This window comes from Phaethon aethereus (genome assembly GCF_964289735.1).
Source record: "Phaethon aethereus genome assembly, chromosome: 19".
Classification (NCBI taxonomy): Eukaryota; Metazoa; Chordata; class Aves; order Phaethontiformes; family Phaethontidae; genus Phaethon; species Phaethon aethereus.
Window position 1 is genome coordinate 7,809,409 of NC_138595.1, and position 17,140 is coordinate 7,826,548.

At 41.7% G+C, this 17,140-nt stretch overlaps 1 protein-coding gene across 7 annotated transcripts in view; it reads right to left on the bottom strand.

The window, feature by feature from the left end:
* The window catches only part of CUX1 (cut like homeobox 1), a gene marked incomplete at both ends in the record, with an annotated part of 282,299 nt that overhangs the window by 140,320 nt on the left and 124,839 nt on the right, over window positions 1-17,140 (bottom strand). For 6 of the 7 annotated variants that reach the window (XM_082008642.1, XM_082008646.1, XM_082008645.1 and 3 more), the window contains 2 exons: window positions 1,984-2,121; window positions 15,914-15,992. In XM_082008642.1, coding sequence (XP_081864768.1) covers window positions 1,984-2,121; window positions 15,914-15,992 — 217 coding nt within the window. The remainder of the gene's footprint in view (window positions 1-1,983; window positions 2,122-15,913; window positions 15,993-17,140) is intronic. The other variant, XM_082008647.1, reaches the window with a different exon arrangement.

The window sequence follows — 17,140 nt, forward strand, 5'->3', positions numbered from 1 at the left end:
AAAAAAAAAAAGGGCAAAAAGAAAAAAAAAAAGCAAAAGGAAATTCTTCTCTGAGATCCGGGAAGTAATACAATTCCTGATTTTTTCCTGAATAAGTGAAGGATGCTCCTTCACACAGACAAAAGGATGCTCCTTCACATGTACAAAGGATGTACTCTTTGTGCTGGAGACACCCTTGCTCCAGGTATTTTCAGACATAAACCTGCGAGAGTATTCAGGCATACGGAGAAGCAGAGAGTGAAATAATCTCATGGGAATGCATGTAGTTGCATCTTGACAAAGTTTGAATGTTTCTTTTTAAAAGGAAACAAAACTAGAAAAATGAATGCAAGAAGTGCACAAATATGGGAAAAAATTATGACTTTCGTAAGAAAATATCTTTTTACCTTTAGGCACCTAACAATAGATGTGTTGGACAAGCACAGTTTAATCCTCTACGTTGTCTGAAGAACTAAGTGTCGTCTTTACTGTTCAGGTCAGCTAACGCTTGTTAGCCACTGCCATTTATACCAGTTTTGGAAGAAGTTCTTACAGGCACTGCATAGCTCATACACAGCCCTCCAAACAAAGCGATTAACTGATCAAAGCACCCTTAGCTAACAACAGGCTTTTCCCTGGATATCTTATTAACCCCTGTTTGAAACAGAGTGTAAAACTATTGGACTGGTGTGAAAAACAATGCAAAGACTACAGTGGCTAAACGGAAAGGAAGTTAGTGCACTCTGGGGAAAATAAAAAATGCCAGTTTATGAGTGGTTGCAGCAAAAAAACCTCTTTACTCAAGATCTTCTCCACTTTCTGGGATGAACCCCTATGTCATGCCTGGATGTACAGGATGCACTGCCTCAGGAAAACTCTGCACAGTGAACTGCAATTATGTACATTTCCAGCAAAAATACTGTCGGGCTTAAGAGTGTTATGGCTCCCACATGACATCTTTGGCAGTCCAGGCTGAATCCTTGCATGCCAATACCTGTCCGCTCCATAGGTCACACCCTCTATGTTAAAACATAAAATGTAACTGCATATATGCTCCTTCTGCTGAAAATGAGGTGTAAGAGAACTTAGTGGCTAAGGTAGCTTTCAGATGTTACCCACCCGGGTGCAACAGTTCCATAATATTAAAAAAAAAAAACAAACAAAAACCACCACCCTCAATTTTCCCAAATACCTAGACAATTTACCTTTCCACCACCCAGAACTGAGTATTAAACATGGAAACGAATAGTCCAATGTATAGGCAAGTAGGTGTACAACTGAGCAAATTTCATTTCCTGGTGCAGGAAACTTTCTTCTGAATCACAAGGAAATTTGAACAGTCTTAAAGACAACAGGCTTTAATTCTCATTGAGATTTTCATGTATTTTCATGTACTCTAGTCTCATTAAAACTAACTTAAATAATTAAACAGTATTAGCTTGTATTTACAGTGCTCTATGAACAGTCTCTGGAGTAAATATAAAGTATGTATGCTGAATGTACTCCAGTAACACATTTCAATTTTAAACAAGGAAAAACAAGAGTACAGAAAAAGTTCCATTTTGTACAGATTTGTATGTGTATATAAAATACTGGATTTTTGTGTTTGTCTGTGTAAAATACGTGTACTACAAGCACCCACACCCATATTCAGCTTGATGTCAGTAGTAGCACCATCTCTCATAAAATGTCTACTTATAACTTCAGTCAGGGGTGTAATTTTCAGGTAGCGCTGAAGGCTACAACCGAATATGCAGAATAAGAGCTCCATTCTCTGACTTGCCGCTGCAGAAGGTGAAACTTGTAAAGGAATCCGAAGAGTCCACCCGAAGTCATAACTATATGCATAAATACAGAAGTGGCTATAATAGACTATTATACTTTCTTTACTGAATTTCAATGGTACTTGTCAATCCTACCTGTAAGAAATAAACCTGAATTTAATGCCTGTCTTCAAATTTCAGTATGCATTAAAGCTGATAAAAAAATATGTTTGCAACCTACCCTGATTTTTCACCTCGGCGAATTCTTTATTGTATTCCTCTAGAGTTTCCCTAAGTTTCTGGTTCTCTGTTTCAATATCGTGCATACGTTGAACCTTCAGCTGAAGCTGCTGTCCTAAATCCAAGGCTGGAACCGGATCTGAAAAAGAAACAGTAAAATAAAATGTAGGATAACAGGAACACTTCTGTGACTCAAGCAGTTCAGAGCACAAGTGTCCTTTTTTCCTCTATTAATATCCACTTTAAGTGCCAGTAAGGCCCTACTTGGAGTTATTATTCCTCTATGTTCCTCACCTCATACCTGCAAACTTCAAAAAACAGAGATAGTTCATTGTATCTATGCTAACCCTTGAATTGGGGCATGATGCCTTCATCCTGGTGTTAATCCCCAGGGCAGAATCCCTGAGTGCAGACAGTCATGATACGAAGGCACGTGAGAGTCTTAAGTTTCAAATTTTTGTTTTCAAAATGAGAATTTTTGGGTAAAAAGCAATCAAACTGCATGGCTCACTGACAGCTAGTGTCCCTCGCATACCTCTGCTTCTGTGGGAGTGAATTTATGAAGCAAATTGTGCCCTCCTGCACAATGAGCTCCAAAAGGTTATTTGATCATGGAGGTCTGAGTTATACTTTTTCTAACTAACAGATCAATAATTATCAGAAATATTGCGTGGATCTAATTAATCCCATGAACCTTGGGTTTTGTGATTCTTGTTCCCTCTTTTTCTTATACTAGTAATTGAATAAAAATTAGAAATCATTTTGAGTGTCCTCTCAGTATTAATTCTCTGATGTTCATCCCCTTCTGCCAAGGAGAGTCCTTAGCACACACCTGGTGTGTGCACATCTGCTTTGTTCCGGCACCTCTTCCCAGTCGGAATAGGAAAACACTGGAGTCTGACGGACTTATAAAAGATTATTGAATATATTTCTGTTATGGGCGCCAGGATCTCTTGTGAAACGGCTGCAAAGATTTAGTCTCCTGTTGAGGAATGCTAAACACCAAACTCAGTGGATCAACAACAGTATATATTAGGGAGTTCACTTAATTTTCAACCACCACAGTCATTAATTTTTCAGACCACCCTCAGTCTCTGGAAACACATAATAAGTCTATTGTACCTCTGTTAACACATTAAGCATGAGCCTGTGTGTTTTTTCAATATGCCAGCGTTGTTTCATAGTTTATAAAAGAATAGTACTGGGTTATGTTGAGCTCAGAGACATTATAAGTAGCAGCCTGCTGCATTTTGTTACTTCGGTTCTTCAACAGCTTATGGCATTACCCTGTTCATAATACAAAATCTAGGTTGCTTGTCATCTGTTCTCTGTACATACATAGTTTATGACTACATAGCTTTTTCATTTATGCTTTTTAGGCCAAATACTTTTCGTTATTATTATCTGTATTAAAATATTTATAATAAATCAAACTTAAAATGTTATTGTGGCAGAGACAGAGGGTACAGGTAAGGAATTAAATATAGAGTTTAAGTCACAGCAGTAGCACGAGTTAAAGGCCTTGCAATATTTACGTATGGTCCAGTTATGGTACGGGCTGTCACAACATCACCCTTCTCCCATGTAGGTCTGCCGACCTTTATCTGAAATGACCGTTTTTGTCACACTTCTGCAGCTCAGCATTTCTCCGAAAGAGCTAGCCCAGGACATTCATTTGCTGAACATAAAGAAAGCCTGGATTGTCTCAACCTATCCGCAAAACATATCAGGCAGGGATCTTAAGCTTCAGCCGTGATACTCCTCTGAAATAGTGTTAAAATGCCACAATGAAAGAAATTGAACTTTACAAAATTGTGGGTGCACTTCTTCCCCCTCATTTTAACATGCCCATTGTAAAAAGCCAGGACACCCACAAGAGCTATTTTGCTCCAAATACACAGGGCTTTTTATATTTAAATCAGCAGAGAATTAAAAGACAAAAATAACATGGGCATTATAAAGTGAATAATGACTAAACCTTTAGTCAAATTTGCAATCCCTGAGAAGCTTTATGTACAAAATGAAAATGTTTGCAATCTCATAATTATTCATCAGGACATGTATATTTAATTCAGCTCTATTAAAGGTTAATGTTCAAGTAGCAAAACAGTGGCAGAACAAACAAAATGTAAAAACAGTCTCTGTGCATTAAACTTCAAACTTTACTAGAGCCTATTTGAAGGACTAATGGCCTGCAGCCACTAAGTACTGCTTAAGGATATGTAAAAACCATGGCTGAAGCACCTCTTAAGACTTAATTTTTATAAACTGTATTCAAGAAAACTAATCATTGCATGACAATAAAATGACCAAGACATTTTGGGCAGAGAGACAAATACTTAATTTCTCATGGCAAGCCCCAACATGCTTTTTAATCTCAAAAAAACTAAAAACCCATGATTTCTTAAGTATTTATAAACACCAATTAATCTGAAACAAATATAAACCTTACAGTCAGAACAAGTTTTTTCTTACCTGAGTGGAGCAGATTTAAAAATAAGCAAAAACACTCTCCTCTTCCCAACATAAGCATGCATGAAAAAGCCTACCTTTTTATATTAACCAGGCTTACGAAGTATGTTTCATGTCATTTAACAGGAGGTCACTGAATTTTTAAACAAGCAATGGACCAAAACTTTCAATTCATTACACAAACAACAGGCATACACATTTCAAAAAAATCAAGTGGCACTAGCTTATGTAGCAAGGCAAAGGAGGAAAGGCCCTTTCTGCAGTCTGTAAAAGAGAAAAATAATCTCATTTAACACTTGAATGTGGCAAACGCATCACAAATTATTCTGTTGGTTTGAATCTTCTCTAGCTTGCAAAAGTTCGGAATCCCTGCTAGGCACCAGATAAGTAAGAAATAAGAAAATTGGCATAAGGAATCTGATCATCCAGAACTTGAAAAAGTGTTTTGCAAGATCATTATTGCCCAAGAATAAACGGAGATGTCTGTTTTACACTAAATTTGGTATATTTTTTCCTATTGCTTCCTATTCTGTTCTCCTTTCCTAATCCACTTGTTGCATCCCACACCCACAAAGAAGCCCGTTGCATCACGTGTTTGTAGGCAGCCCAGCACATCTGGATCCGCTCCCTGGTAAGGCTTGCTCCCCGCAACCATAGGGGAAACAATAGATGCCGTATTTTAAAACCAGAATCTGCAAAGCCTGTTCCTGCCTTCGCTTCCCAACGAATTGCCTTCCAGTGCCGCTTCACAAACGGACCTCTGAGCATGTCCCTGTGCTCACTGCTGTGACATACCACACCGGTCCCCCGGCAGACGAGCTTCTATCCACACCAAGGGGGTGGATGGACACATCTCAATGAACACGGACATGAAAAAAATTAATGTTCCAAACGTAACGTAATTTTTATACCAGTTAATACTTCACACCAAACAAGCCGGTGCAACACAGCCGCAGTAACACCTCTCAGACTGTTCTTGCAGCATATACATGCCCTGACGATAAATCTTTTCTGAACAGCAGTGCAAAAGAACCAATTTTGGGTTTTTTGGCTGCAGCTGCTTATGCATGTAAACTACATATTTTACCAACAAATTTAAAAGAAACGCAAAGACGGATCTCGCCAAAACAGCACATTACACAACTAGCAAGGGGCAGCACCTCACCACCCGCAGCCCCACGCTGCTCAGGCCAAACCCAACCTCAACCCAGGAGGTAACACAGGACTATCGACGACCAAAGTGAGCTTCGTTTTAAAAAAAAAACAACCCACCCCTTCCTCTCTCATTCTGTGAGCTGAAAAAAGACACAGATCTTAATAATTCAATCTAAGTGTTTACACAAAGAGCACTGTGGGTCCCGTTGCCCTCCCCTGTCATTAGGCAGAAATGAATGCACCCCCTTGTGAGCGCTGCTCGTGCGATGACATCACGCTCCTGCCTGCGTTACTTTTCGCCAGGGCACTCTAGGCTAATGTAATCATACGATTACATAATTAACCCAGCTGTCTCATTAAGAAAATCAACTGGAATTCAGGGCATAATTAGTCATACAGCAATTAGCATGCTGATGAGCAACTGATGAAAAGCTGTCTCGATATAGAGTGTGCTGGGACCACCCTCGTTATTTAAGAAGGGGGGGAAGCCCACCTCAGCTCCAGGAAAATAAGCTCGGTCTGGGGAGTTAATGTTTAAAACCCCTTGGCCGAGGTCGTTTCTGCGGCGAGAAGCCGCCTCCCGCCCCGCTCGGCCACCGTCCCGCTGGAACCTGCCGGCTAGTGCCGGGCGGCGGACGCAGGGACGGGCAGCGGGAGAATCCGCCGGCTGAAGCGCGAAAAACGGTCCCATTGTTTAGATGCAGAATTTACAGAGCACTGTGGCCCACTGCCCCCTCCCTCCACAAATATACCTATCTATTAGTTTTAAGGACAGCGCTGCTCAGCGGGAAGTTTCTCTCAGGAGAACTGCAGTCCCCGCCCGGGAGGTGCCGCTGAGCCGGGGGCGGGCAGGCCGCGGCCAGACGGGCGCTGGCCGGGCACCGGCGGGCCGCGGGGGCGGCGGCGGGGCCGGGGGGGACCCGGCGGGGCCGAGAGGACCCGGCGGCGAGGCCGAGGGGCGGCGGCGGGGCCGAGGGGGACCCGGCGGGGCCGAGAGGAGCCGGCGACGGGCACCGGCCCGGGCTGCGCGGCGGGCGGAGAGGGAGCGAGCGGCAACGCGCGGCCTGGATCGCGCGGGGCGGATCGGGAAGGCAGCCCCGGGCCCGCGCCCAGCGTCTGAGGGGGCTGCCGCGCCGTGGGGTGGGGGCCGCGGGCGGGATGGCGGGGAGGAGGCCGCTGGCACGTTTCACGGCCGTCACGACCAAACCGCTTCCAGGCCCGCTGCGACGCCTGTAACTGTGCTGGGTGCTGCGAAGGCGTACGGCGGCCGGCCCGCCCCTGCCCGCGGCCAGCGCCCGGCCCTTCGGCTGCCTTGCAAAATGTGTTCGTCTGGTATCTTAAAATGGAGCTCCTGAGGAGACTTTCCAAAACAAAGGACTTTCCCTAAACCCCCTCCTCGCTCTTCGTTACAGGCCTGTAACACTGAAAACGTTAAAAAAGCAAGTTATGAAACAGTGCCAGAACTACAGGGGCAATTAATATTTTATATCGCTCGAAATGCGTTTCCTAAGGTTCGGATCTAAAAATAATTCATCGAAGGCAGCGCGTTTTCTTTCAACAAGACTGTATTTCTGTTGCCTAAACCACACTGTAAGCAAAGCTTTCTTAGCGATTGCTCCCAAGAAACACCCACACAAAATGATAAGGGGAGGGAGGAGGGGAAAAAAAAAATCCTCCTTAACACAACTTTATTAATGTGATTTAACTTTTTAGAAAAGCCAGAAGTTCAGCTCTGCAGTCACAAGACTTTTCATCACGAAATAAAAGAAGTTTTTGACTTTCTAAATGCATCACTGCTCCTCGCCATGAACGGTCCTTTTGGGGAACAGGCTGGTTTACAGGCAGGAAGAGCAGGAAGAAGCTCTATTAGCTTTTGATGCAGTAAGTGCTTTCTTGGGAGGCTACGTATCTGAAAATAACCTGAAAATGTGTTTTAAAAAAAATAATAATTACATTGTAGCTTTTGAATATTCAAACACCTCACAGCATACTTAATTAATTCATTAATTACTCCCCAGAAATTTCAGGGGTAAATTGAAATAGCCTAGAGAGACTCAGACAAAGATTTCATGGAATAAATGATAGCTTTCCTCCTTTTCCCCTATGACTCTGGTAGCCCAGGGACAGAAGAGTTATAGCCATAATCCCGTTTGAAACAAAGCTCATCATCTCTCGAATTCCTCACTTCATAAAAAATACGAAAAGGTTCTTCCTTCAGTCAAGAATTATACGTATTTTCTTAGTCCCCCATCCCACAGGACTGGGATCTCCCCCCCTCCCTTTTTACAGTGTTCTCCTCACCCTCCTGCTGTCAGAGCATTCTGCAAGGGCTGTCCCGCGGAATTCGAAGTGCCCACAAGAGGGTGAGGAACTCTAATTTTCCTTACCAGCAAAAAAGCAGAATCCCAAATTCTGCCGACCTCTGAAAGCAGTAAAGCAGCAAAGCAATCCTGATGGGACCCCACTGTACGGGGATGTCGCAGCAAACCGGCGCCTTTCCTCCCCATTAATCACGACAAAAATTCTCCGCAGCAGCACTCTCCAATGCTTGCAGGGTTAAGCAAAATGATGCGAGATGGTATATAGCCAATTTGACCACAATCATATAGATCCCTTGGCCAGAATGTGGTTCTTAGATCTTGTGGGCTATTACTTAAAAATGTCCTTTATTTATCTACCAATTCTGGAACGGCTAGTGCCGGAAAGATGCTCTGGCCCTGCCCCAGATGATGAGATGCATCTCTACCCTAGTACCCAAAAAGTCATATAAGGCAGAGTAAATGATTGACTCCCTAATGAACTGCATGCAGTTCCCTGTATTTTCAAAGGAGTTACCAAAATAAATCCTCAGAGAAGTTTTTAATATTAAACAGTGGGGTACGCATAGAGGGTGAGATGGTATTTTATGGCACTATGTCATCTGAAAAAGGACCTCATGAGTTACAAGAGAAGCCACTGCAACTGAAAATGCTCCAGTTTGATCGTTAGTATTCTAATAATGGCTGAAGACATTGGAATTTACTGCTCGCACCCTGAGCTCAGTGCAAAGCAAAGGGCAGTTACAGAAAAATCACTTGTACTCTTAAGTTTCATTTCTCCTGCTTTGAGATTATAAAAAGAAAAAAGGACCTTCCATTATGTTTGAAAGCATTTCTGCCACAATCATCCCTTCTTTCTCCTAAAAGCTTCTGAATAGACTTAGCACTAAACCCTCCAAAAGCTGGGGTTTATTCTGATTCCAGTTCACATTCCTGCAACCGAGAAAGCGAAAGTCCAATGTATTCCCATCACAACCACAGTCTGCCTCTTTTGCTCCGAACAGGCAGCACTGCTCCAGTCACCAGGGTCAGGGCTGCGCCAACTCCGCTCCCTGAAGCGACAGCGTTCAAAGGGTGCTGCAGTTACAACCTCCAGGTGAACACAACCCCTGCCCGCAGGGATATCTCCTCTCTCATATGGCACATTCTTCCTGCTTCTATTCATTGCATCCTTCCCCTTATCTGCACCTCCCCTCTTCCTTCCGTGCCTCCAGCCTACCAAATAAAATAGGGCTTGACAACCACACAATAAATTTTTTAAAGTGCATGCTTTAGGGATATTTCTTCCTTCGAATATTTATTCCAGCTTTTACAAAGGAATTTATCCAATTATTAATTCAATGAGGAAAAAAAAGAAAAAAAGTACATGACCAGAAAAGCCCAATTTCAAGCCACATATTCAGGTAACAAAGCTATTTTTAGTTATTTTGACGTCGGTTTCAAAACATAAAGTGAATGAATATGAAAGATGAGAACTGGCCAGGACTTTGCGCTTCATCTGAAAATAACTATGGAACGCTAACAGGATGCCCTACCAGCATGCATTCATCCAGTACAGATACAAAATTGTACTTTATGCTGCATCTCTGAATTCAAACCCCAGAAGGAAGGAGGCTGAGTGATTATGAGCTACGTCTACATTCCTCAGCGCTGGACTACCCGAAGGCTGGAGCAGCATCCCAGCCAATTCAGACCGTTCTGGAAAATAAAACGGTAGCAGCTGCTGACCCCACCAAAACACTGCTCAAAACCTCCCATCTGCAGCCTGGGGTTTAAGCTGCCCCTCTCACCCCCACCTCGGGCATGTCTTTGCACAAAGATTTGCAGAACAACTTGGGGAAAATCATCAATGTCTACAGTCCCTAATTTTTTACTGCACTGACTTCTCTTCCAGACCCAGCTTCCAGAACTGGGGCATTTTTCATATGTTTATGCAACTCTGTTTTTTTTACCTGGTCTAAAAGTGCTGGTTGAAGCATCAAGGATTTTGTCTTCAGATGGGGTACAGTCACAAACTAAATCACTGCCTGCAGCCACAGGGGTTTATTGCTTTTCACTCTTTCAGTATTTACTATGCTCAATTTTCTATTTAATTTTATCAGATTTTCAAGTGCGTTTAGAAAGATACCCTACTGCTCTGTCTGAGGGGGTGTCTGTGCTACTTCTGTTGTCCGTGAGCAAGTTCATTTTGCTTCCTTTCCTCCAAAGACTACTCACTGTAATATTGTTTTCTTTTCCCTCTAAGGTTGAGAAAAGGTACACGTTATGAATAGTCATTTGCCTTGTAAAGTCAGGGGCAGCAAAAATATAAGCCTTTTCTTTTTATGTGCTTAGCTTCAACTTCATTCAAATATATTTTATTTGGAAAGAGGTGACCACTTTGACACATATTATTAACAAACCAGGAACTAGTTAAAATTTTTCCCACTGTTTGTAATGATACCAAACATTTCTCAAATGTCTGTGTTGATCGGTCTTGATATCCCACAAACTCAGGGTATGCTATAACCCAGTCTTGCTCTTTAGCCAGAGTTTTGCCCAACAATTAAGGACTAGCCCAATGAGGAGTGCGCGGAGTATTCTCTTTTTCAAACTAAGTATTGTAGTTTGGGATGTGCTTAGCACAGTCCTTTGGAGTGAACCTCTTTTCCTTCGCTCCGCTTTACGTCTCCCCTAAATTGACATTCAACCTGCCCTTCTCTACCGGCACAAAAGGCCGGGTGTGCTAATGATGCAATTTAAGCACATCATGCAACTTCTGGGTCATCTGGGCATGTAGAAGTCTCTACAGACTTTCTGCTATCAGGGCTGGCATTAACCTTTATGCTTTCTGTTTAATGTTATGCTTTACAAAAAAATCCAAACACGTCACATAACGTATATAAACACAACAACTTCATACACATTTATCACCTCCAACATAAGCAGCAGATAATTTTTCTGGAAAAAAAAAAAATCAAAGCTGTTTTTCTCTTGTATCACCTTTAACCTCAGAACATCGATCAAATAGACTTTAAATGGAAGCCTCCTCTTAGCCCAAACAGCAATACAAGTCTGGAGAGTGTTGCTAAGTTGTAAATAATCACAAGGCAATGGAGTGGTAGCGGTAGGCACTGCATCTCACACTGCTGCTAGCATGGGCTCCGAGGTGAAGGAATGAAGCTCTCCTCATGGGTGAGAAACAAATTTTCATTTCTGCCTTTAGACGTAATTCCCTAACACTTATTTTGTGCTTATTTCAAGAGAAGTTTGTGTTTCCTCAGCTAAATCATTCCTGGGAAAAAGAAAAGCCCTATGCAGGGCAGCTTGAATTTGCAAGGCTGAACTGTGATTATATGTAAACAAAAATACTACATTTAATGATGGGTGTGTGGAAAACTCCCTTGGAACTAGCCTGCTCCTCCTTCAAACCCCTTAGAAAGACACAGCCCCCATGGCAGGCCTTGCAATTTATGTTAGCAAGGAGTAAGGGGAAGATAAAAATTTCCACTTCAGCCATCTTTCACTGTTACTGCTTTTAATTGTTTTGACAGGGCACATTAAAAAAAAAAAAAGTGTATTTCTTCTTTTTACCCTCTCTGTTATTTTATACTTTCTGTAGATAGTGGGTCCTCTGAGCTAAAAAACACATCGCACACATTATATAGCACCAGACTTACGGCAAATCTGATCATAGCAGAGACCTGTGAAGAGTACCCAATAAAAAGATACATGCATCCCCTTTTACACGGTAAGAGTCATTTAGTTTCGTGATGAGAAAATTCCTATTAAGCAGAAACGAATACCATTTATGGCTCAACCCTAGAAGGCTGCACAGTCCCCACCAAACTGAGAGCAAATATTTTGCATTAACCTACCCTGATTCTCAAACATGCGTACGCTGAAAAAGTGCAACACTTTTTCCTATTACATTCGCACCGGGTGTAACCGAGGTGCAATCCTGTGCCTCAAGAGGAAAGGCAGCACAGAGGAGTGAGAGGGGGCTAGGAGCGCGTTTCAGCAAAGCGGAGCGCGGAGGGGAGGCAGCCGCAGCGCGTGCGGAGGAGCAGCAGCGAGCGCGGGGTGCGCTGGGTGCCCGAGCACGGCCGGGGCCGGCACTGCTGCTCCCACAGCCCCGGCACCCCAGTTTTCCCCTGGAGTAAAGGGAGAAGCAGGAAGGAGACGAGCTTTCAGGTAATCCCCTTTGGTGGCGAGCTCTTAGCAGTCTTGCAAAAGATACACAATCAGCTTTTCTAGGAAAACAGCCACTGAACCCAAACTTGCTCTAGTTATTGCCACATCTGCCAGATAGCAGATTTTCTGTTTAAAGGCAGTTCTTTCTTCTTTGCCTACTCAGGAGCTGTGCTTAACGGGAGCAATACTGAAAACTGAGCAAGTCCAACTGCGGCATTGTGCAGTAATTGCACAGTAATACAGACACAGCATAAAGTGAAACTCTTATTTAACCAGTTCATCCAGATACTGTCACCTGGCATTCATTCTGGGTCTCCACATTTTAACTTTTACTTCAAAATCACAGTGAAGTTTTGTTTATAAAGAATTAAGTAGTGAACACCGTTCTTTTTTGCAAGAAAAACGTTTAATTTTTAGTATTTTGAATGCTTAATATTTTTCTTTTAAAGCTTTAGAAAAACATTATTATGAATATACCGTTTCTGCAAGGCAATCGCACTCCTCCAAACACTTACACAACGGGGCTCCAATTTTACTTGAAGTGTTTGCAAGATTAAGACCCTAAAAGCCAAGGCTGCTAACAGAATACACTTATTTTATAAAAGTAGAGAGAAACAAATCCTGTACAGATGGAAGAAACCTTCTTCAAAATACAGACCCAACCTCCCTTTACTTCAAAACAAATATATTCACATTATTTTTAAAGGTAAGTTGTGACAACCTTGTTGATTAGTGCAATTCATGTGGCAGCATTCACTTTTCTCTAGCTGTCTACTGCATACTGAAAATAAGACAATTAAATGAGAAAATTAATCCCATTAATTAAAAATATTCAGTCTCAAGCAAGACAGAATGATCTGAGTGAGAATTCTAACTGTAGAAACGTACATAAACCAAAATATTTTCCTTGACATGTACTTTCCTTTAGGAAGGATAAATTTCGCAGCACAAACCAATGGTAATGCTATTTTAACAGTATCATAAAGCTGGAGAGAGAGATGAAAAGGTCCATTTTATCTTTTAAAGAGAAAGCCTCTGATGTATATAGCAAAATTTACAAGTAAAATACCACCTTCCCCACAAATTCCTTACTGGTGAGCCTGAGTGAAAACTCTGGTCAAGTCAGGAAAGAAAATCATTAAGCTTAGCTGAATCCATAAAGCACCGTAGCTGGAGTTTCCATACAGATCATTTTATAGTAAAATTAAAATAGAAGCCCTTTTTAATTATATAAAGTGTGCACATTATTACTGAGGAGAGGAATACATGCTTTCCTCAAGAACCATAAAATTGGCTGGGGGGAATTAGACTTCAGCTGCAATTATTATATGGTCCTATAAAGGATATTGAAAGTCTGATAAAATTGCACCCTTGTCATGTAACAGAGATGCTTAATGCTAAATAACCACTCCGCAGCATTCCACTCATAGCTTTCTCAAAACAACATAGCTCCTTTCTCACACCGAAAAGAAAACATAGCAGGATTTTAGAGCTAGAAGTACACCTAAATATTTGAAATACCAAATGGACAGGTCAAAAGATACATAAAGCCACACAGAAGCAAAACAACAGATGTGATAAATGAATAGTGATGGTCTTTCATAAAGGAAGGCCCTCTGTGGATACACACTCAATGTAAAAGACTACATATGATGAGAAGGAAATAAAAAAAGCCAATACAACGAAACAAGTCCCTAAGTGCATACGCCTAATGCAGCCCTACCACAGCGTGACGAATACCAGTGCCATACATTCCTGATGGCTGTTTTCCTTTTCGTTGCAGTATGTGTTGTAAACAGGGAGTATTTGTTATGCCCACATACAGCTACAGGAGGCTGGCCGGACTTCTGCTTGAGAACCTGGAATTTGCTTTTAGCAACATCGGGACGCTCCTCGCGCGCCTCTCTGGCCTGCAGATACAGCATGGGACTAAAACCTGAGGATATTTCTAATCCCACAGACTCCATCGCACTCACAACCTTGCGAGGCTGAAATTTTTACATGTAGTACGAATATCAAAGAAATATTTCTCTGACACGTAACATAAGGCACGCGCAGGGGAAGGCTGGACGAGAGAGATTGAGCAGTGTGGAAGAGGGGGTGTAAATTTTGCTCTTGCAATTCTTTCTCCTACAAAGAAGTACTGACGAAGTCCCTCACCATTTGGATCCTACAGCATGGGTGGGATATATGTCCAACCTTCTCCGTAAGGCTTTAGTCTGACTCTGCTGTTCAAATCCCAGCACCTGTGATAACGCCAGGCTTCAGAAAAAAGCCTCTGCACAAGAGCACGAAAAGGATCCCACACAGCTCTTGTTTGACACGACTACTCGGTCATGAAAAAAACCAGACCATTGGAAACCAAACCTACTCGCCTCCCAAATGACGGCAGGGAACAAGCACCCCGGGCCGCGTTAGTGTGGAGATGGAGGGGCTACAGCTTCTCTCGTTAGCACTGAATGGTGGACTTGCAAGTGCAGGTACGGTGGGTCCGTGTTCACGGGGGGGCTTCCCGGACACAGCAGAGCCGTAAGAGCCCGTCCCGCACCCGGGCTCCCCGTGCCAGTGCAAACCACCCCGTGCCCTGCAAGCAACAGCCTCTCAAGTTGTCCACCTCTTCCCACGGCACAAGATGCGCAAAGGAAGCTATTCACCTGTGGAATGTTCCTAAGACTCTGAGCAGGAAACAAGTAAATGAAAACCCACAGACCATAGCTGATGAACCTAAAAAACAACATTTTTGAGGCAACTGTGGTCTGGGATGAGCATGGGAAGTCCCTGCATCTCTGTGCATGTGCCGCACCAGCAGGTGCTGGTCACTGGGCACTACTAGACTATAAATGTGAAAGCATAAAAGACCTCTATGTTAACTCTGACTGCGCATATGAAAAACACTGACCTTGTAACCAGTTAACTTGCAAACAAAACATTAAAAAATTCATTTTTATTTGAAGCGTGCATGAAATGTGCTCCTTAAAAGGTAAAGCAAGTAAAGACGAAGGTGCACTTTGCAATGAGGCCTTAAAAGCCCTTAGAAGTATTAATTATACCTCAAAACCTCTCTTGAGGAAAATATTTTTAATATTCTATATAATGTCAACATTTTATAGAAGTATAAAATCATACACACACACCGTCATATGCCAACAGCTCAGTCAGTCCAAGATTTGGAAGTGGAGAATTGGACTCCAAATTCCCTCTCATCTTTGGGTCCAGTTACAAAATGAAAAATCTGTTTAGACAGTATTTATCTACCGTGGCGGGGGGATCAGCTCCCAAAATGTAAAAAGAAATGAACTGGAAACTTCTGATGCCCAAGGTAAAAGGAAGTTGAAAACACATACATTAAAGGCCTTCGAATAAAATTCATGATCACACTTACACTGAACAGAATTGAAATTTAGTAGTAATTAACTTTTCAGTAAGTTTTTTGTTTTTTGGTTTTTTTTTTGGGAAGGTATGAAAAATTTTCTGTCCTCTGAAAGTACAAATATTGCTGCTTCTTGATGAAGCTTCACGCTGTATCTTTTTTGTTAAAAATATCTCAACCTCCTAATAAACAAATTACTGAGAATCACACAATATTTTAATAATACAAAATGATTCCTATGAACATTAAAATGTAAATGCAATGAACAGTTTTAAGAGAAGTCATGATTATAGTTCCTTCCATTACAAATAATACTGGAGCGTATCAGTTTCAGAATAAAGCCATTGCTCATATTTACCTTATCAAAGGTAGGAAAATTGCCCAGTTGCATTCACACAAACACAAGCCATCAGTTTTTCAGAATAAGGAAATAATTTGCTTACCTGGAACATCAATTAATCTCTTATAAACATTCAAGAAGGCTGCCTCTGCTTCTTTGCTTCTTTTACCCAATGCGTCAATCTAAAAGGGGTGATGAGAAAAGAAGGTTTTTAGACTTGTTCCAATACAACTCTTACACTCACAGGTATAAAAATAAAGGAATGTATTTCATTTAGAACTAGTTAATACATAACAAGGGAACTCGACTCTCCTGTGTACAGCTCCTATAGAAGCAACCTTGTAAGAATATTTCTGGTACGTTTGTATGGAATATAATTTAGCACAATAGCAACCATCAATATTTTTATGAACAGTCTATTGTGATTCTTTACTTTTATATCTTTATAAAAAGCATGGTATTTGCCAGACAGGTTCTCTCCTCAACAACTGTTTTCCTTTACTACTTACTGAGATCTAACACAACAAACGGGAACCACGTGTGCTTCTGATGTCACGCTCTGCTTTATTGTGGCAAATGTATTTTTCTATTATTTCCGCTAAGCCTATGAGAGGATGAAAAGATGTACTTGTTGGGTAACCTGTGATGCTTAACAATAAACAACTGTGACTCTTCTACATGCAAGTAAGTTTTCTAATAAAGCTCAGGCACAGACCCATAGAGTCTATACTGTCCTGCACTCACGAGCTCAAGCCATGACTAGCTTCTCCTTGTATTTTGTAATACACGCAACACTAATCTAAGAAGCTGTCTGCCCAGGTGAGGGAAAGTACTACTCACCCAATCTGTTATTTTCATCTAAATCTGTATTTTCATAATCTAAAACTTCATTTTACAAGGAAATGCAGCATTATGACTCTGAGAATAAAATACTTACTCCACAACAACTTTTTTTTTTAAACGTCTATTTTCCTAGTGTACTAGAAAACAGAGGATTTACAATTACTAAATACTGACAAAAAACAACCAAACCAAGCCAAGACCAGGTCCCTTGAATTAACACTCCAAAGCAGAAAGAGACAGAAAGGGAAACAGGAAAGCCTGACACAGTTCTGCAGCAGCTTACCGAAATCAGGAAACTGAAAGTATGGAGATTATCGTTCCCGTATTTTAATAAAAAGCAAGGAAGGATCTGAAGAGCTACGGATACAAAGACCTGATATAAATTCTTCTGTGTACTTGAAAAGCGGTTAATATTATGAAACCATTTAAAGGTGTGTACATCAACATGTACTAAAAAAGGAAGGTCCTGTCTGAAAAACGTCCTTGA